Source organism: Agelaius phoeniceus, chromosome 1 (assembly GCF_051311805.1).
Source record: "Agelaius phoeniceus isolate bAgePho1 chromosome 1, bAgePho1.hap1, whole genome shotgun sequence".
NCBI classification, from domain to species: domain Eukaryota; kingdom Metazoa; phylum Chordata; class Aves; order Passeriformes; family Icteridae; genus Agelaius; species Agelaius phoeniceus.
This window is the reverse complement of record NC_135265.1, coordinates 108,308,812-108,330,073: the sequence shown is the minus strand read 5'-3', so window position 1 is coordinate 108,330,073 and position 21,262 is coordinate 108,308,812. Positions and strand designations below refer to the sequence as shown.

The window sequence follows — 21,262 nt, the reverse complement described above, 5'->3', positions numbered from 1 at the left end:
CCAGGCAAAAAACCACAACTTTTGATTTCTCAACTTAAAATCTGAAAAGCCAGAGGGAACCTGCAGGCAGAGTTCCAGGTTAACATTTGAAACCTAAAGTTGGCTGTCATCTTTCCTCCAAGCCTGTGAAGAGGAAGGGAAAGTCTGGTTTTGTAGTTCAAATTTTAGGTTCGGATCTGCACAATGTAATGGCTTTCACTGACTCCTAACACATTTAAGCACCCCAGCTTAGTCAAACAGGCACAACTAATACTGGCTAATTGCATCAATCATAAGAGAGTTAGACAGGAATCTAACTTAACCTACCAAGGATAAAACAAAAACTAATCAAAAGTGGGACAGACATCACACAGAACAGCAGTCTTTCAGGAAAGGGAAATTAATGAACAAACATTTAAAGCTAAAGCAAAACCATAACGCTTTTGTCATACATTTACAATTTTTTCTTTTCTGGGTGGGTGTCCTCTCCTCCCGGAGCTGCTGCCAGCTTGACATGAAAGCAGCAGGCAGCTACCAGAAAGCTTTCTAGCTCAGGCTCCCACTGTTGGTAACACTTTAATAGCTCTCTGCAGGATCTTTGCCACCACCACTGCCTCTTCCAAGGATGAGGCTCAACAGCTCTGAGACCACGGGGAGGCAAACTGGGCACAAGAATCCCACAAACAGATGGGCAGGAGGAAGACGGAAGGGGACACAGCGCAGATCTGCCAAGTTGCAATGCCCTGGGCCTTTAAAAGTCGAAAACAGGAGCTGATCTCTTGCAAATTCCAGCATGCTTACACATCAAGACCAGAACAGCATTTTATCAGCTGAGGGAGGAAACAACAGGAAGTCTGCTGGACCCTTTTCCCAGGAAAATGAATATATGGGAATTAATTTCTGTCATCTCCCGTCAACCTTTTTCGCTACTGACAATTCTCATTCTCACTTTGAGCAACAGAGAAACGGTCACCACAAAAAATGGCATTAATCCTGCATATTTTGAAGTCATTTCAAGAGAAGAAGTGCTCTGCATCTAAATGAAAGTGCCCCAGCATGATGCTAATTAGACACTTTGCAGCTTTGTTATGCCATCTGGGAAATAGGTAAAAAATAAGAATGTGCAGGTAATTTTGTCTAACCTCAGAGCTTAAACATTCAGGAATGTCAGAAAAGGGAAATATTTTCGTTGATGAGGAGAATAATCCTGCAGTCAGTACCTACAGAGTTTAGCAGGGAGTGTTCCAAGTTGGATTTCACACGAGACTGAAGATGCAGAACCAAGCCAAGTATTATTTCCTCTCCACTCTCCACCACTTTCTGTGGTGACATCATACTTCCAGACCAACAGTCCTCTCCTGTGACCTCCAAAAATTATCAAGACTAAGATCAGGAAGTTATTTTAAGACTGATGAATGAATTGCTGCCAAGGAAATCAGACTCAGGGACTCTGCCATCTTTCCCCAGATGGTTCCATCAACTTTTTGCACTGGCTCCCTTTGCAGCACTCTTCTCTTGTCCACCCCAGGGTGAGGAGCAACGTGCCCACATGATGGCAAGATGTATCCACACTGCATCTGTTTACTCTTCACTGTACAAGGAGCTCGTACAGAGGGCTTTGCAATCCTCTGTAAAACAGAGGGGCTTCAAGGAAGCCACTCCAAACAAAACAGCTCTGTTAATTTTTCCTAGAGTCATCATTCCTGCTGTCTAAATCTAGCCCTACAGCTCATTCCAAGTGTTCCACTTTCTACAGTGGGGGGAAAAAAAAACAGCTTACAAAAAACACTCCAAGTCTATGTCTTAAAATATTTTAGAAGAACACAAGTTCAACAGACTATATCAAAACTGAATTAAAGTACAGAAAAACCAAGCCAAAGGCAGATAAAAGTTTTAAAAAGAGAAGTTAATAGCATGATGAATCTCAGTGTTTACCCACATGAGAGTGTGAGGATGCATGTGACTTCATCCATCAGATGATGGATGACCTTCATCTCTTTTCCCCAGTGCAAGGGTAGTATAGTAGATAACTACTGTTTTTATATCCTAAAGACCTCTATGCAGAGATCACAAACACGGGGTTTGCAAGCTAGGATTCCAAAACAAAAGTGAGGAATATCCATTACTGTACTTAGACAGAAAGCATACACTGTTTCCATTCTGAGCAAAATAGGAACTGAATTAAGAGAGGCCTCTGGGTTTTCCACTTTAGCCCCAACATTATCCATCTGTAGTGAGAGGGAAGTGAAAAAAAAAGCACAGAGTGTGAGTAGTGTTCAGCTGCTGATACAGAAGAACAGCAGAAGGATGAACTTGTTAGTCAGACTGTTACCACTGTCAGCACACACATCCCCCAACCCTTCAAACACCCTCAGGGTCAAGAACATACATCCAGCATGTTTTTTTAAATGACTGATCTTGCTCATTTACTGAGTGTTTTGTCAACTGCTACAGCTCAAGTCTCCTTTGAAGTCTTGTCACAAAACACAAGTACAAGCCAGACTTCTTCATGATTTCTCCTCCAGATTATGAACAGAATATACTATATGCAGAAAAATGTGGGTTTCTTTTCGTTCCACATGCTTATCCAGAAGCCTGGTCCCCAAGAACAGAGGATGAACCATACAGAGGAAAAATCTCATACTCTGCAGGTGATAAAACCCTCTTCAGAAGAGGTCTACAACATTTTTTCTCCAGAAAAAGCAATATAAGACCTAGGAAATAAGACAAAAATACTACCTGAAAATAATGAGGCATTTTCAACCACTGCCTATTTACAGCTGTACCTGTGGAACCCATCTGCCACACTCAATTAGAGAACAGGTCTTCAGCTATGACCTTCCTTCAGTTTATAATAAGGGGGAAAAACATCATATACATGAAAAACAGCTTGATTGGTGCAGACAGCTCATTTTCCCCTCAACATGATCTCAGGTATACCTTTTTCTGCACTGAGGAATCAGGGAACCCAAACAGGAGCACATCTCCCAGAAAAGATTTAGCAAGAGAATGAAGGAGCTCTGTCACAGCATACAAAAGCACTGGAAATGGCTCTCTGAACTATTTATTGTATTCATTGTTCACGTGCTTTCTACTGTAGTGAGATAAGATTATCTGACACACGCTGACAGAAGCCTAATTAAATTATGCATTTAAAAAAACAGATTTGAGAAATAATTTCTTATGAGGACAAAGGTTACTAAGCTTACTGAAAACCAGATTACAGTTAGAAATAACAGGAATGCATCTATATTTTCTCCAGTTCTTTCTGTCACTTATTCCACCATACTATAAAGCTTGCAAAGTACCTGTATTACAGCAGGTGTCTGAACAGTAGAAACCACAGCATTTGTTGTTTGAGATAATGTTTTCACAGGAGCAGCTGCTATTTTCTTTACTAACTGTGTGCCAGAATTCTTTGAAAAAAATAAAACATTAAAAATAATTACACATGGGCAGAGAACAGTTGTCAGACAAGCAATGACAAAACAGACATTGCAGTTGGGGTCAGATACAAACTGAGGCACATCCTCTTAACAGTAACAACACAGGCATCATTCACACAGTCCATATCATTTAAACACTGCTCAACAAAGCTCTTTGTCTACCACTTTAATATTCAATAACAGATTCAGAGACATTTATAGATAATGCATAATCAGAATAAAATGGTTAAAGAAATACATAAATTGTTACTTTTATGTAGCTCCTTACTCTTGCGTGCTGACCACACTAAGAGGTGGAAGCAAAAAGCCAGCAGAGTTCAGGGAAGGAGGAATATCCTAGGGACATGGGAAAAGTCCTCAGCTTTGGAGAAATATCCCAACAGTGGATCACAAGGTTTTTGATAGTAGCAGTAACCATTTAGGAAATTTTGGCTGGCATTTTTTTTCTTAAAATGGTTTACATCATCACCATCATCAGAGAGGAGTTCACTAATTTGACCTTTACCATATGTAACAGCTCACAAGTTTTTACCCAAGCAAGAAAGCAAAGCACATAGTGATGTTTATTGGTGCAAAACCAAACACCATCACCCCACTCAGAAAGGGTTCAAACGTTTATTTAACCCTCCACAACTTATTTGCAAACCCTGTTCTACCTACATAACATACAGCTATGCCAAACTAAAGTTATGAGAGAAGTTACCTGCACAGCACATATTCTGATTGCAGGTGTGCTGGTTGGCACAGGTGGTCTCACACTTGTGTTGTTTTGTGTCTGGTTCTGTGCTTGTCCTATTGACTGTTGAGATACCAGCATTAGGTGCCCATTACTGCTTCTGATAAGAACAGTTCCTGTTGAAAAAAAAACACATTCAGGCTGTGATATTACGGCTTTCCTGTATTTCTGTGGAAGAAATAACTAGACCACACTAGATAATGTAATATTTACTTTATTACTCCAAGGAACAGCTGCCAAGAAATATAAGAATAAAGTGCACATCAGCTTTACTATGCATCTCTTGACAGAAAATAATTCCTACATTCAAGAGAAAAACTTAACCACTGGCCACGCTGAAACATGGTATGCATACAAGATGCAAATTGCAAAGCAGCTCACCATTTGAGTCAAAAAGATATTCTGAACATTAAAAAGACAGACACACAAAATATACACACACTCTGGGATTACTTTAGCACTAATTTTAAGCAGTTCTTCATCTGCAAAATTCATCACCACTATCACACTTGGCTGCCTCTTCAGTTTCTGAACACTTAGGCACATACTTAGAGGTGAAAACACAGCTTAGAGAAAACTGTAGTGAGAACTGAAGCCTGATTAGTATCAGCTCACCTACCTGTATCAAGATCATCCTCCCCAGTCAAGAGGGCAGTGGTCTCCCATGAAAATCAAAGTCACTGAGATATTTGAAGCTCTCCCTCTGTCAAGGGCATGCCCAAAAGCATTAAAACCCAGGGTTTTATTGGAGCAGTTTGAAGCCAAATAGGGAGATTCCAGTGGGAAAGAATTAAAAAAGAAAGTTAAAAAAAAAAAATAAAAAAAGACCATTCAGCTACTAAAGCCTCCTCTCCTAATGGCTCATCTCTGAAAAAATCAGGATTCAAAACAATCACAAATACAAAATCCCAGCTGGATGGTTGGTCTGTACCATGTCAGATCCTTCAAGGCAGCTACAGAGGACCCTACCTTTGTGGCGACTCGTCTCCTTTGTCTCCAGCAGCAGCTGCTGCAAAGTCCACCACTGAAAACACCATCCTCAAACAACCTCACTTAACACTGATCTTTCAAATAAAAGGAAGGAGGAGGTACAGGAGAATCCAGTAAGACTGGATCCAGAGAATCCAGTAAGTAAAACCTCAATGTTTCTGGAGGAGTGCATTAAACTTTCTTGCAAGTTATCCAATATCTGAAACCCAGACCTTCTATGCACACTTACAATCTTTCCTAGTGTAAAACAAGACTGTAATGAAAGTCTTTTTATGACTTGGTTAGTCTGAAAGCTGACAAAATATGACCACACAATACAGTCTAAAACACTGCTTCTGTCTGAATTTAAATGCATACAACAGAAAAAGCCACAAGCTCCACGAGTTGGGTTTTGCTGAGTATGTTTTGGGTTTTTTTTTTTAAACAATCAAGCTATAACCACATGCTTAGAAACAGCTTTTCATCCTCCACATCTAAAAGCATAAGAGGATATTGCAAGACGACACAAAACCTGGTATAAAATTCTGTAGCATCAACATATTGCCATTTACATAGCAGACACAAGCTGAGAACTGCAAGAGCAGCATCTACATGATCCCCTCTTTTCTCAAGCAGCTTTTACTACATGGGCCAGATGCACAAGGCAAGTTGCATATTCAGAAAAACACTGTTAACTCCATCTGACAACTCAGCTTTCTCCTCCTCCACTGATGACTTGACTATAATTATATTTAGGTACAGATGGATCATTTAATTTAATCAATGAATAACCGGAATTATAGAAAACATATTAGATTTCTCATTTTCTTTTCACGCCATCTCATTTAGACAGTGATTCATGGCAAACAATTTATCATCAGCCAGGAAAAGAGCATTGTTTCCCTTGTTCAGACCACATGCTTATGCAGATTTCACTGAAAGAGAGAAAGCTGACCACATTTACTAGCAAGAGCATTTCGCTCTGTTCTAAGTCTACATTCAGAATGGCAGAAGTCTTGCTACTGGAGATTTTAGGCTTTTCTTTTATAAGCCCGGTTTAAGACATCACTGACAGCTATACTACTTTGAGAAGCCACATATAAACTTATAATTTCATTCCTTTAGAGGTTTGGAATGCATTAAGAGTAAGTTTTAATGTACTTGGATATTTTGTCGCTACTCATTACATTTGTCTCTTAAGTCAAATTATCAGAAGTGCATTTTCTACTTCTGCATTTGAGAAACGACATTGATACCAGTCAACTTGATTACAGGGCTGGGACTGGTTTTGCACTACTGTTCTGCATTTTCAATTGGCATTCAACAGAGATGGAGACCCTGCTGGAAAAGTATCCCATCCTCCAGTCACCTGAATGGGGTGAGTTTCCAGCACAATCTACTTACTTGACAGGAAATTACCTCAAGAGTGAGCTAGAAAGTTTATGCAAATACAATACAGTTCATATGTAAATTCATTAACATCTCCAAAAAGAAAAGGTAAACAAGTAACCCCTTTACATTTGAGCAGGATAGCAGTGATCCTGAAAAGGATGTAACCCAAAACATAAAGCAGGTTTCCAGCCCTTGCAACAGGATAAGGCAACACAAGGACATCCATACTGAATTAAAATAACTTGGTGAAAGCATCCACAGAAGAAGTTACCTAAGGCTAATCCAGTGATCATAGTCTTGATTGGAACATTCAACTATGATAATGCCTGTAACTTGACTATAAGTTAGAGTAACAAACAATCATTTCCCTAACTTTGTTCCATTTGGCAGAATTTTTAATTAAGCCTGATAACCTCTTCATGGCAGCAGATCTTTGTGACACTGGCAAAATTGTAACTCCAAGCCAGTATTATGGTAATCTACAAACTACTGCTTCTGCAGGCTTATTGCTATTGATGCCTGATGCACAGATAAAGCTGAAGGCAAATTTGAAACAGCTGTCAAAGCTACAGCTCCACACACTGAAGAGCCACATCTTGTCCAAACACTAGAGACAGTTCTGGGCAGTAACAACTGATGTCACAAAGGGACAGTAAACTGACACATGAATTGGCTGAAACTCTTTGAAAGCTGTTGAGAACAGCACTTATTTTTTACCTCTTGCCACAATTTAATTACAGTTTTTCACAACTTTGATACTCCCCTTCTGCCTGGAAACAAAAGCAATAACCCCATACTGCAGCCAATAGCACAGACTCCAAGAGGCAGCACAGGAGGTCTCTTATGCCAGAAGAAGAGGTTCCATGGCTCTCAAAACCAATGCCTGAAGTCTCATACACTTTATACAGCTGCACAAGTGTGAAATGAGGGAACAGCAGGTGACAGTAACCTTGAGGCTCTCAATAAAAAGGTCACATAAACAGACTCGTGCAGCTACCAGGACGCTACTATCAGACATGAAGCTAAGTGCAAGAATCCACATTCTTCACTTGGCAGGGGGGGAAGATAGTACTTCTTATCAAGAGCTGTTTTCACATTCACTAGAAAGCAAACACTAACAAAACAAATGTGAAAAAACATCATGTCTTGCAGTCACTGCAACTCCACAAGAAAATGGGAGGAAGAAAGAAAATACATGAAACAACACAGGATCTCTGAGCAGCTGAAGCATGAAGTTTCATCTAACACCTCTCAGCACTGCATTTAAAAACAGAAAAGGTATTGGCAACCTGGGCAAAATATCAGCATCAATGGTAGTAAATGAAGAGCAATGAAGCATCCTCATAACACTAGAGATGCCCTCGTCTGGGCTGCACTGCCAAGAACATTGTTTGATAATTTTACTGGAGTTGTTTCAGAGAACAGGAACGACTTCCTCATTATTCACGCACTTTGCTAGGAAGAGCAAGGCACAATCCCTTTAGGGCTACAAAGCTGTTCCTATTTTCAAACCAAAGTGACCAGTTACCATTAGAGATTATTTCTTACATGCTTCACTGGAGGACTCAAATGTCTCCAGCAGATTAAAAAAAATACAACAAAAAACAAGCCATTTTGCAATGAATTGAGACTTCTGTCCTCAGATATTCTGCCTGTCCTGCCAAAAACATACTTTGGAAAGTTATTTGGTTTTCCTACAGTGGCTGAAAAGGCAGTTAAAACACAATCAGCTCTTTCAGCCATTTGTTCTCTGCACACCCTTCTTCATCTGTAACCCTGTGAAGGGGAAGTACCTGACAACCAAAAGCCACCTTAGTTTCCTCCAAAGCTACACAGAAGGAGCCATGCTATGCCTGCTTACCTTGAAGAGGTCTCATTGAGATCTACACCCAGTGCCCTGCCTTCTCCTGGAACCAGGGCTGCAGGTATGGTTCCTGGCAACAGTCCTGCAAAGCTCTGGCAGCCACTACCCAGATCAGCCTCTACTGAGACATGCCAGCACTGTGAGCAATGGAAAATCAGAGGCCTTCTAATGAAATTTCATTTCCTTTCACAAACTTGAGATTAATCTGCTACAAATTTTCACTGTCCCAACACTACTGATGAAGGAAACCCAGCTTATTCTGAACTTGGTTTAGCACCCAGCCCAGGAACCAAGAAACACAGGCTGGAAGCTTCCAGATATCTCTGCATTTTAACTAGAAAGCACCAAAACCTCACTGGAACCATGGCAAGAAGCTGTGGGATAACGGCAGAGATCTGTTTATGCTACTCTACATAATGCCACCTGCATGGGCTTCACTGTATTTCAGGGAATAGTGTTAAGGAAACCACAATGCTGTTAACACAAACCTGTGCTGCCAAATGAAGCTCTGGGCTTCATCCAGCAGCACTGAGCACCAATGAATGCTAAAAGCATCCCACCACAAGGGCAGGCAACTTCCACCATGTAAGACAAGCCTGAGACATTTCTGATGGGGAACTTCCCTCAGGAATTGAACCAGCTGGCATTTGTGCTCCAGTGGAGATACACCTTATGCTCTTATTACAGGTAAAGCTGAAGTTGTCACGTTAAGCCACCACTTTGATTACAAGGTTTCTAACCCAACTGCTCAACCAAACAGCTCTTGGGAACTGCTGCTTAGGGAATAATGTGAGGAAATGAAGAGCAGTCTTTCGCTCCTAAAATAAAATACAAGCAAGAACCAACCGCAATGAGACCAAGCTCATTTAAGAGAACATAAGTCACAAAAGCTGCATTCAAAGAAGGGTAAATTTAGCTTATTTCAAAACAAGGAGTGCCTCCATCAGGTATGCTGCCAATCTTAGTAAAGTACACTTAAACCCAATTATAAAAACAAGGCTAAATGGGGACTTCCAGGCCTCAAATCAGAAGCTAAACAACAAAAATGTTTTAAAACAACAGTAATGTGTCAGAGCTCTCTGTTCCTAAACAAATCCCATTCTTTCACTGAGCTACTCAAAACAAAGCAATAGCTTTTAAGGAAGTTATTTCAAGCTAAAACCAAGCTTTAGAGGGGATGTTTTCATAGGTAACTAAATGGCAATTAAAAAGAAATAGTGGTTTTAGGTTTCTTTGACTATTTAGAATCACTCAAAAATTGGAAAATAAGATACCAGACACTACTAATCCATGCAACGGGTTTGAATACAGTTTTTCTCTCTAAAGACATCCCTTAGGAAATAAAAGCCTGTTTTTTCCTCTTCAATTCCATTTATTGAGCCCCACAGACTAGGTCACCTAAAAATTTTAAGAAATACATTACAGGAGTGAATAAGACAGACCAGAAAAGCATTATTAGAGATGTAGACTGTGCCAGCAGTGATTGTATCAAGGTGCATTATGTCAGTAGGTTAGCTGAAAAAGAGTGCAAAAGAGGCACAAAGTGTTAATGAAATACTGGGAAAGACAGTAATTAACTTCTACATGATTGACATAATCCTTCTAATATGAAGGGGCTGTAATGTTTTCAGATGAAGTATGGTCTGTAGTGCATGCAGGAGAACTGCTTACCCCCTATGAACCTCACTCAGTACTTGAGTTTTCCTAGATATCTACTGCAAATTTCTGTAGTGGAGATGAAGAAACAAGGACAACAGCCCAATTTGGAGGAAACACCTAGCTGTGCTTTTCACTGTTTTAGGAATGAAGCCACAACAGTGATCTGGAGGCTACACCAAGTTACCCCATCACAGGCTCCCAATAATGATCTCTAACTTCTATTTTTAAATGCAATTGACTTCAGACAGCAGATCTTTTGTGAAGCCACAAAGAATGCCTGATTCAGGCTTTTCTTGGGAAAAACACCTGTGCTTGTTCTCATGTTTCCCAGATAAGTAGGGGAGAGGGCTCATCTACACTATATGGGGTCAAGATAAGTTGTTCAGCAACTACACTATACCCACAAAACATTTTACTCCATACAACAAATCATTCCAACCTTTGGAAGTCAATTCTAGCTGATATAAGGATTCAGAAATGTCCAACCCACAATCAAGTACTGCTATTGCAGCAACCAGAATCACTCACCACACATCCAGGCCCTCAAACAATAAATTCCATTCACATTTTGTTTCACAAACTAAATAATTGCATATCTCAGAAATTACCCTCTGTGCTCTTTCCCTTTGTTCCAGAGAAGCTTCTAAACTAATGGGTCTTCATAGCAATGGCTTAGGACCAGTGACTAGCATGTAGATATTGCAGAGTCACAATGAAATGTCATTTTGAATGCCAACGAAAGACACCTTGTTTTACCCATGGATATGGAAATCATTAATTTCCATGTCAGGAGAAAAATTCAAAGGGCATAATCCCCATATTCTTTCATGCTACAACAGAACACAGTCTATACACAATGTTATACCTGTAAGTTCTTTAAAGATGTTGATGGCATCTCTGCCAACCGCACAAACTGCACTGCAGACTCATATGGACTCTGGAGTACAGCTTTCAAGGCTGATGTCTGACATCTCACCTTTTCAAAGCCAGTGACCAGCTTTCATTGCAGACACCACTGTCCAGCTGACAGCACAGTTCCACCAGCATTAACGTTTCTCAGACTGTCTGGGCTGCTGTGAGCAGTGTTTTAAACAACCACCATGTACACACTACCAGCTGGGGAGGTTTACAGTCCCAGCAAAGGCTGCTGCCTCCAGTAACTCCAACTTGTCTCTGGCTAAGCATCTTTCTGTGCTAACAGCAGGCACCAACTCCTGAGATAGCCAGTGCAGACACAGGCTTTCCAAGCATAGAAAACCAGGAAAGGAATGATGCTATCTCTTCTAGGCAGGATGGAGCAGACTCTGGTATCCTATTGTTTGAAACAGTCTGGAATAATGGACACCACACATCTTTCTCAAAAGTGTAAACAAAGTCCCCTCTCCCTCTCTTTCTCCAGGAACTAGACACAAAGTGCTAAAACTGCAAAAATCTGAAGCCAAGTTTCACACACTGCTCCACCAGCAAGTCTTATCCAAGCTGTTGAAGACTAGCTGCTCATCAATGTATTTTGCTGCCCAGATGGATATCTGTTTAACAATCTAGCAACTGGACCCCCTTAGTTTTCACATTTTCTGATGCCTTTTCACAGAATACAGGCCCACATTTCAGCATGAAAAGAGTTTTCCTTGACAGCACATACAGTTGAGCTTCTTTCTTTGAGAATACATTTATAGCCACGGAATTTTACAGTTATTGTAGAACTCTTAAACAAAAGTGTAACTGTACGACCAACAACAAACAACCAATAGGTTTTCTGGGCATAGTTACAAGATTGCAATACCATTTCTATTTGGATTCAGAGCGTATTTATTACACTTGAATCCCAAGAAGTGTTGTTTTTATTGTGTATAGGCATCAGGGATTCTCAGCCAACACTGTGCACTGTGCAAATAAGGCAGAGCCTTATTTGATATTGTGATAGCATCTAGCTCATGTCCTTGGGCCACGCCTTTCAGCAACTGGGATCATCTCCCATCAGCATTTCCCCATCGCATCTTTGTGGTTTGCAACTTTGCACCTTGAGGCTTGGTTCCTTTCCTATCTGAGTAATCAGACAGTTCTAGGACTGTCTACAGCTAAGATGATCTGACTTGGGCATTCTCTGGGACTCATACAGAAGCTTCAAATATTTGCTGGCGACTCAGCTGATGGCAGTGAAATAGTACCTCAAAGGAGCAAAGGGACACTTCCTTACTCTCAAGACAACTCCTACTGCACTGAAAGAAGCATTGAGTCTCTACACCACATTCTCTTGTGTACTCCTAGTATTCACTGGAGTGAAATTCTTCAAATAGCAAGTTATGTGCTTGGCACACTGCAGCCATACATATACAGCAGACAGCTTTCTAAGGACCAGAAGGTATGCCAACACCCTGCACTTACCATTTCTGGAACAGCCACCGAGCTGATACTGAGAAATCTGAAGCTGAAATGTTGAACCACAAATCTTAACTTTAAACCAAGAGTTGCTGAAAACATCATCAGTGTCTTGGTAGTGTTTTAACAAAGGACAAGATCAGTCCCCTTTAAATCTCTATCTCCTTTAAGTAAGAGGTCAGTTAATTCAGATTAATTTTACAATGGGATATTTGTTTCCTCATTGCTCACCTGGGGACCAGAAAAAAGTTGAATTACACTTCTGAAAGTGCAAATTCACTCCTCAGCTGGATGGTTTTTCACTTGCAAACAAGGGATCAACACTGAATTTTAACACTGATCACCACCTTGCTCTAAGTGTGATGGAGCAAACAAAAATTATTGCAGAAGACAGCAAAACCTTCATGGGAAGCATTAACTTCTGTCTCATTAACACAGATATTGTGGAAACTGTCACCAGAACTGTGTGATATTTGTCAAGTGCCTAGTATGGCAGCTATGTATACTTCTGCAGTACCCTGAGTGCAGTCACCCCCTTCAACAGAGAACACTGGCTGCCCCACTGAAACTGCCTGGTAATGCACCACCCACCATTCACTGGACCGGGCTTCCAGGGCTCCACTGGGAACAGGTGGCAACTGCCACTGGGAAAGCTGCCAGGGAAAGTCTTCAGGTGCTGTGCCAACCAGGGCAGGCTGTTTCACCCAGTTGTTATTCTAGCCTGGACATCCACCCAAGGAACTCTGATTTCTCAGGCAACTCCTAGGAGCAGCCAGAACTAATGAAAGCATACCTCTGCCTCCACCAAACTGGAAGCATGCTCTGGAAGAAGCCTGCAAACATGAGCTGGGAAAATTAAGTGTTACCATATCATCGGACTGTTCTGACAGCACAGTAAGATCACTGAGCTTCAGCAGCTTTCCAGCTTTAACAGACCCTAGATTTCCTCACTGGCAACAAGGATCTTCCATCTATTGCTATTTTTACCACACTTCAGTTGCAATCAGAGACTATTTCCTCAAGACACCGGTGGAAAAGATCTGTTAGTGGACTTTGTTCTAAAGGTGATCCAGATGGCAGAGCAGACCTTAATCCTGACAATCTGCATAGTAAGGCACTTAAAAACATCTATGGTGATTTTTTCCATTTTGTAAATTACACTTCGTTTTCTTCTGACATCATAAATTTTCAGAAAATGCCAAGAGAATTCTCAAAAATGTATTTGCCTTTTGCTTTTGTCTAAATGGTTAAGGCAGTACTAATTATTCATCTTTGATAGTTATCAAAAGTGTTGCAATTTACATCAAAACTTGCATATACATATATCTGTAAATACAATCCTACCCACTAGGCACAGCACAGACTCCAGTCAAATGGCATAACAAATACCTGGTTCTCTAAAATGACTTAAAAAACCTGGTATGGTTGCTACTCAAAATAACAACACATGAGCTTACCTAAATTTTATCAGCATATTTGGGAAAAAGAATACTGAAACATAATTAGTCTTTCCTCCAGCTGTCACCTGTGTGAGTGATGCTATTTTTACTGCTACAAGCTGAAAGGTCCTTTAAATACTGCAAAAGTAACACAAGTCATGCTCATGTTCTCTCTCTTCTAAGGATTTAAAAAAAGTTTACTGTTCACCAAACTGTAGCTGTAATTCTTTACAATACACTCCAATCAATGGTAAAATCTGAACAGCATTAAACATTAATTTTACTGAGTGTCATATTTCCATGCTTCAGTATTCAGAATGCATCTATTTTTTTTCTGTGTGTTGGAAAACCATAAATCTAGACATTAGCTTTGCATTTTCTGCCAAGATTTAAATCTTAATTCCCACATGGCTGTGCATTTAATCATATGAAGGCATTATTTTGCTAGACAAACTGAGTCCTGAAAGGAAAATCAAGTCCTACAGTGCAGCTGAAATTTCAAGTAGTTACAGCACATTTCCTTGCTATTATCTAAGTTTGACTTAGTTCTTCAAACCCATGAAAGCTTTGCTCACCCTTCCTCAGGAAAAAGAAAGTTGATCAGTGTCACCTAACATGAAGAGAGAAGTCTGCAGAGAATCCATCCCCAGAGGCCTGCTAAACAGAAGATGTTATTGGCATACAAAAAGTTACAAGCATGGATTATTTAGCCCCTACTGGCCTAAGCACAAGTACTATGCTCAGACTTCATGGGATTACCAACATCCAGGAACTGCATACTTTAAAGGAATTTCTACGGTTTTCTGCCTGTTGAAACAAGAAATCTTTAGGTAGCCTACACCTACTCAAACATAATATAAATCAAGAAGTATTTTAAAATCAGTAATTTCCCCTATTCTAAAGCAAGGGACCAGATACAAATATCACCAAATATTCATACAATCTAATTCCTCGTGGTTTTACCACTGAAAAACAACAACAACTAGAACATGACGAGGGAGAAAGCAGAAGGCAGCAGCATCCCTATGTTTATCAGCCCTTACCTCTTCAGGTTACCTACTTTAGGTTCTACAGACAATTAAGAGAAACTCAACAAGACCAGGCTCCATACCACCCCACTGCAGTTTTGGAATACCCACGCTGGGTCTCCTTCCCACCCACAGGAGTGCACACGCTGCCTGCCCGCTCCACGCCACGCAGCCCAGCCACCTGACACAACAGTGGCTGTGCTTTCTGAAGTTACCCACTATCAGCCTAGATAAGCTGCAGGCAGTGGAAAACCTGCAACAGACGAGGCAAAACATCCAAGCAAAGACAACTGAGCTGCAAACAGAAACCAAGAAGCTGAACTTGCTGCTGTTCCTCTCTAAGTCAGGTGCAAAGGAAACCTTACACGGAGACGATGCCTTGCACCACACTGCTAGTGAAATTACAGCACACTCAGGGCATCTTTTCTTTGCTGACACCGTGCTTGCTCAGGCCCACTGGTGTTAGCAGTAATGGAAAGCATAAAACAGAAATGCACACACCAGAGGCAGCCAATGCTACAGTGGAAAGCGATGGCAGCTGCTGCCACAGCCCTGTGTGGCATGAGATGAGGTTTTCAAAGAATTTTCCTGCTCTAAGCAAACTGAAGGTAACAATGGAGGATCCTGGCATCTGGTTCCGTTCTGTCCTTTTTCATGGCATCAGCAGAAAAGCAGATTTATCTACTAATTGTCCTTTGAACACCTGCTTGTAATGAGCATTCCAGGTCCAGGGATAGACTGAAAGTACAGACACAGAAGTGACAAAAACCTAAATTCAAGAAAAGTAAACAAAACCGAGAAACGACATTCTTTTTGTTGTTTTTATGCTCTTTTTCTACCCTCCACTTCTCCAAAGCAGTGTGAGGCCCAAAGACACTACGGTGAACTATAGACATTTGTCACGGCCCTTGTCTCTCCTTCCCCTTCCCAATTATTTCCTCCTGTCTAATAGCACAGCCCATCCATTTCTCCCCCTCATTAAGCTCAGGTTAACCAAGGACACAATTTCTTGTTAAGCAGATGGTCCATGACATGAGACTTTTGCAGGTTTGTAGCATCAGCACAGGCCACATGTAGCTCAGGACTGAGGCAGCACGGCGCTCACCACGCCGCTCTGCTCTCTGCAGACCCAGACTGCGACGTGCAAAGCCTTCTGAAATGCTGCTAGCCTTGCTGCTCCTGTCAGCAAAGAGGGCAACTGAGGAAAGGTCCCTTTGGTAGATCAAATTCCCTTTATTTGGGAGGACATAGCCCAGCCACTGAATCTAAGAGCTGATAGTATGCACGATAAGAAGACCAAAGCCACCCCTGAAGTCAGACCAGCTGGAGACCTGTTGTGTGCTAAAGCCTCCAGTGGTGGTCAACTAGGGATGGCCTTGGGTATCTGCAGCACTGCTCTGACAGCTGGCTGCTCTACTGAAAACCAGCACTTTGTAGAGGAAATCATAGGAAGGTGATGAAAAACCCTTGTTACTCATCAGCAGGCCCGAGTCCTTCAGGACCAAGATAACTTGTAAAGCTCAGTGGCCTTTCCTGGGCAATCAGATGAAAAGAGGCACTTGGCATTTGGGCAATCTCTGCTCAGGGGCATGAGGAGTCAGTCATTTGCTAGTCATCTGCTTTTCCCAACTCCTGGCTTTATTCTGAGCAAGAGGAAGGGGGAGGTAGAGATGGAAGAGAAGGAGCAGCATAAATTCCTGATTTCCATGAACCTCCACTGCCCTCCAGGTCACAGAGGCAAACACAGCTCCACTGGTGCCCTTCCTTCCCCAGACTGCAGTGCTGTGGAAGCAATGCCCACTCTGGGTCACAAGCAGTTCATCAGAAACTCAGCATGACCAGTCAGGGCAGTGCTGTCCAGAACAAGCCACTCAAATACTTCCCTCTGAAACTCAAGGGAAGGATGTTTTCTGTAGGCATTTTTCTTAACAGGTGCCATAAAAAGGTGAATGCCATAATTTTAAACCTAAGAGCATCCTCCCTTCTGTATTTTATCCTGTATGCCTAGATTTGGCAGTTTATTTGAAATAAAAAACTTTTCAAGCCTAGGAATTTGGTGGTTTATTCCATTTCTTTTTCTTAATGCTGCTAACTCTTGTAGCTTTAATGCTATCCATCTTGCATTTTTTATTATTAATTAAAAATTGAATCCACCTAGAAGGCAGAGGTAAAATACTAACACTTTTTCAAGACAGAATCCATTTTTATATAACCTTGCAACAACTACATAGACAAGTTTCCCTGAAACATTGATCCATTTGAAATCTGACAACGTCTAGTTTCTTCTGAAGCATTGAAGTCCAGAGAGTTATTTTTATTTACAATGCTACAGAGTACCAGCACCTCTGAACTTCTGATACAAAGACTGCATTGTCCCAGGAGTAAGGAAAACAAGCTGATGCAACTGAGGGGTAATACCACTTTCGTGACATCTGCTTCCTACCACAACACAAGTCAGATGACGTTCAACAGTATACCTGGATGCAGTCGAACTTAAGCCACTACAAAAAACCTGTAAGTTTTAATAACATGTAGTTCCCAAACCACAGGCAACTCAACATGATCTTCCCCTTCACAGAAAGGTGCGTTTAAGTGAATGTCAATACATTCCAGAAAGCAAAAGTATTAGATACAAAACTCGTAAACCTGGGAAGCCCTGCTGCAAGAAGTTAATATATTTCCATTATGGTTCATTTCAGAGGAAAGTTGGCAAGGATTTAAACTCATCCTTGACTGCTGACTACCCAGACATTACAGCATCATGAGTGCTGGGAAATCTACAGTGAAACTGACTGACTAAAGACTAATTTTTTTAAATTAGCATTATATATCTCTTTGGGAGGTGCATGTCTTTGATAAAGACATTAGGATTTAAAAAAATGAGGAGAGGAAAAAAAAAAGCAAATATGCACTACCAGCACAGGAATTACTGTAAAGCCAGTCATCCTTTTCAGCAATATGCAACCTGAAAGTAATTGCAACAGATGCTCCAACAACAGAACTGTCCTGGCAGGAAATAATTATAGCATCAAATAGCAATGAAGTCATTACATATCTTGGGGTCTCAGCAGAGCAAGACCAAAACCAGTGGAAGCAAAGAAACTTTTTTTTTTTTTTTTATTTTTTAAAGCACTTAGATACAGCCCAACAGGGAGAAATGAGAAGATCAGAACCAACAGCACGTTCTCCCCCTTAAGAGAAAGTGCAGGTGGAAGCCCTGGCAATCCTCTGTTGCTATCCAAGGTATTAAGATGTCTGTATCAGCACTGTGCAACTCCTACGCTAATATTTTCACTGCTGCTATAGGAAACACATCTGTAAGAGCAACATCTCTCCAAACCTTTATGTTTCCCACAGAGGGTTTACAGAAAAAGAGGGTTTCAAGGAGCAACACGTAATGAACTTTCAACTCTGTCCTCCTTAGGCACGGCAGTATTTTGTTCCATGAGCAGTGGCATCGGCCTGGTTGTGCCGGTGACAAGAATTCCCGCGGGACCGCCCGGTCGGAGGCGAGTGCGGGCAGCCGGACCCGCTCGGTAACTTACGGAGCCGCTCTGCAGCCTCCAACCCACGCTCACACCCCCTCCCCGAGATACTCCTTCATCCAAGTTCCACTAAAGCCTCGAGCAGTCTTTTCCAAGTCACACATAAGAGTAACTTGGCCGCTGAATTTTTGGTTACCTCTCCTGCTCTTCGTGCTATCCAGCAAAGTAAGAAGTTGCATTTATCCAGAGACTTCCAGACCCATCCTGCAGACAGGCTGTAAGCATCCCCAGCGCTGCTACCCGACTGAGCCCAGGCACACTGCCCATGCCCCGCAAGGTAGACGCACACGCCGGTTCCCAGGAGTTTGGGGCAGACAAGCAGCCCGAAACACACACGGCCACTACATCACCGCCACCCCCGCCGCCCTGCCCGTCCTTCGCCACGGCTCGTCTCCAGCAGCAAGGGCAGCGCGCCGGGCTCCGTCCTGCCCACCGGTTCCTCGCCAGCGACAACCGCGACAAGCCTGCTAAGTCGCGATACGGGACGTGCCCGCAGCAGGGGCAGCCCGGGAGGGATCACTCACCTGGGGGCAGCTGCAAGTTGGCCGGCAACTGGAGGGTGGCCGCGGGCGGCCCCTTGGGCGCCACCGGCCGCGGGACGCCGGGAGCGGCCCCCCGCACCACCGGGGTGCCCGCGGGGGCGGCCGCGGGACGGGCCGGGGCGGCGGCGGGGCCGGCGGGCACAGCGGCGGCGGGGCTGCCTCGCTCGGGCGCCGAGCCCGCGGCTGGGGCGCAGGCGGCCGCCTGCTCCGGGTGCCCGCCGGGCATGAGCCTGACGGGGGCCGCCGAGGCGCTCATGGAGGAGGAGGCGGCGAGGGGTCGGGGGGCGGCCGCGTCGCGCAGAGCCCCGCGGCGCCCCGCAGCATCGCGGGCGGGGGGCGCTCAGGCGGTGCCCCGGCCGGCGGCTCGCCCGCGGAAACACATGGCAGCGCCGCTCCGCCGGCTCCCGGGCGCCGCGCACGTGGGCCCGGCCGGCCCGGCCTCCCCTGCCGGCGGCGGGAGGGAGGGAGGGAGAGGAGGAGGGAAGAAGGGCGGTCCAATGCCGCCAGCGCGTCCTACTGCGGCGGCGCCCAGCCCGGCCCCCCCGCCCCTTTGAGCCCGCCCGTGTTTATGGAGCCATGCGGACTCGAGCGCCTGTGCCGCGCTGAAGTTGGTGGCAGCGGAGAGAGTCCGGGCGGCCGGAGGGGACGCGGCCGGAGCCCCGGGATGGGGGCGAGGTGTGGGTGGCCACGGCAGAGCCGCGGAGCCGCTCCTCCCGCCGTGCCAGCCTCCGGCCCGCCTACCTGCGCCAGACCTCCCCCGGCTGCACCTGGGTTGCAGGTGTCCTTGGGCTTCCATTCAAAACAAGAGCGGCTCCGGCAAGTGTGAGAGTTCGTCCTGTCGTGATGGGAGCCTGCTGACAGGCCGAGACGGCGAAAGGAGCACGGACCTGTACGGATGAAGGAGAAAATGCTGTCCTGTTTGACCTTCATGCACAGGGCTCGACTTGAAGAAACACTGAGGGAGGACGTGGATCTCAGTCACCCTTGTAAAGCAGGGGGGTGATCCTGACAGCATACACACAACACAGCTCTAAAAACAAATTTTAAAATACAATGGAAATTTTTTGCACGTGTGATAGGGAACTCAGCATGACCTTCAGTAATTCTGCTTTGAGGTCGTTGTATATCGTAACTAAGTCTAGATTAAATTCCAATTCATTCTGAAGCATGTTGATGCCCATGCTTTATTTTATGCATAAAATTTAAGGGGTATTGCTTATAACTGCCTAAAGTGAGCACAACAAGCAATTATAAAATACAGGGCCTATTGTATGGTTCATTAAAGTGGTACAAAAAGCTCAAAGTCCAAAAAATATTAGGAGAAAAAAAAATAATTATGCTTGTATTAAACTTCCCTTGCAACTATGTTTTTCAGATAGAAATGTAGACAAGAAAAGGAAACACTCCTCTTTTTGGCCATTTTGAGCAACAACTTTGCTTGGTTCCACAGCGTTGGTGCTTTATATTGCTGTCAGCAGCAACAGAAACAGAGAAGAGAAATTGCTCGCCTCTTGCCATGCCTACTCTATTCCAGAACAAATCAGCCCAAAATCTCAAAGAGGTGGCAGCAGCAATGGTCAGAGTTTCCAGGTGTCAGAGCAAGCTAAGAAGTCGGTGAAAAAGAAGAGGTGGTGACACAAGAGAGGGCATCCTCTGTACCTTTTACAGCTCTGCCAAGTCTGACCAAATTACATCACTTCTTACACATATGAACCTGTGTTACACACATAAAGTAACAACGAGGGTGCAGTACCTCCTACATGTCAAAGGATGCACAGAGACCAGGAGAGAGGGATGCTTCAGTTTCAGCAAAGACCAGCAATGACTGATGGCAGAAGGGAAGAGGATGCAAAGCAAGGCATCATGTTTATTATTCTTGGACTTCAGGAAGAATGGAGTTGGCTTCTTGCTTAAAGCCAAGTTTTTATCTTCTTGCAGCCATTGAACTTTAGAGGCAATCTCTGAGACCACCATGCAGATGCTCAGGAGTGAAAGTGCATCTGAAAGAGGCAAAAAGAAACAGCTAAAGACAACAGAAGTGTATGCACCAAAGCTGCAAAGCAGAGCAGTGTGTGGAAATGAGAAGTAGAAAATACAGCATAGTGAGAGAAAGAAATACATGAATCAAGGAGTGAAGGAAGCAATATGAAATGCATTACAAGAAAAGGCATACCACAATTACAACAAAGAGGAAAAAAATCCACCATATCTAGAAGATGTAGAAATATGCATATATTAAAATAAATGAAAAGTTTAAGTGCCATAAGTATCTTCTCCAAACAAA

General features: G+C 43.2%; 1 protein-coding gene across 1 annotated transcript in view; it reads right to left on the bottom strand.

The window, feature by feature from the left end:
* The window catches only part of TAF4B (TATA-box binding protein associated factor 4b), a 71,298-nt gene extending 51,878 nt beyond the window's left edge, over positions 1-19,420 (bottom strand). The window contains exons 1-3 of the mRNA XM_054642811.2: positions 18,961-19,420; positions 4,129-4,277; positions 3,288-3,395 (exon numbers count right to left, since the gene is read on the bottom strand). Of these exons, the coding sequence (XP_054498786.2) occupies positions 3,288-3,395; positions 4,129-4,277; positions 18,961-19,234 (531 nt within the window). The 5' untranslated portion in view covers positions 19,235-19,420. The remainder of the gene's footprint in view (positions 1-3,287; positions 3,396-4,128; positions 4,278-18,960) is intronic.
* Positions 19,421-21,262: the final 1,842 nt, after the last annotated feature.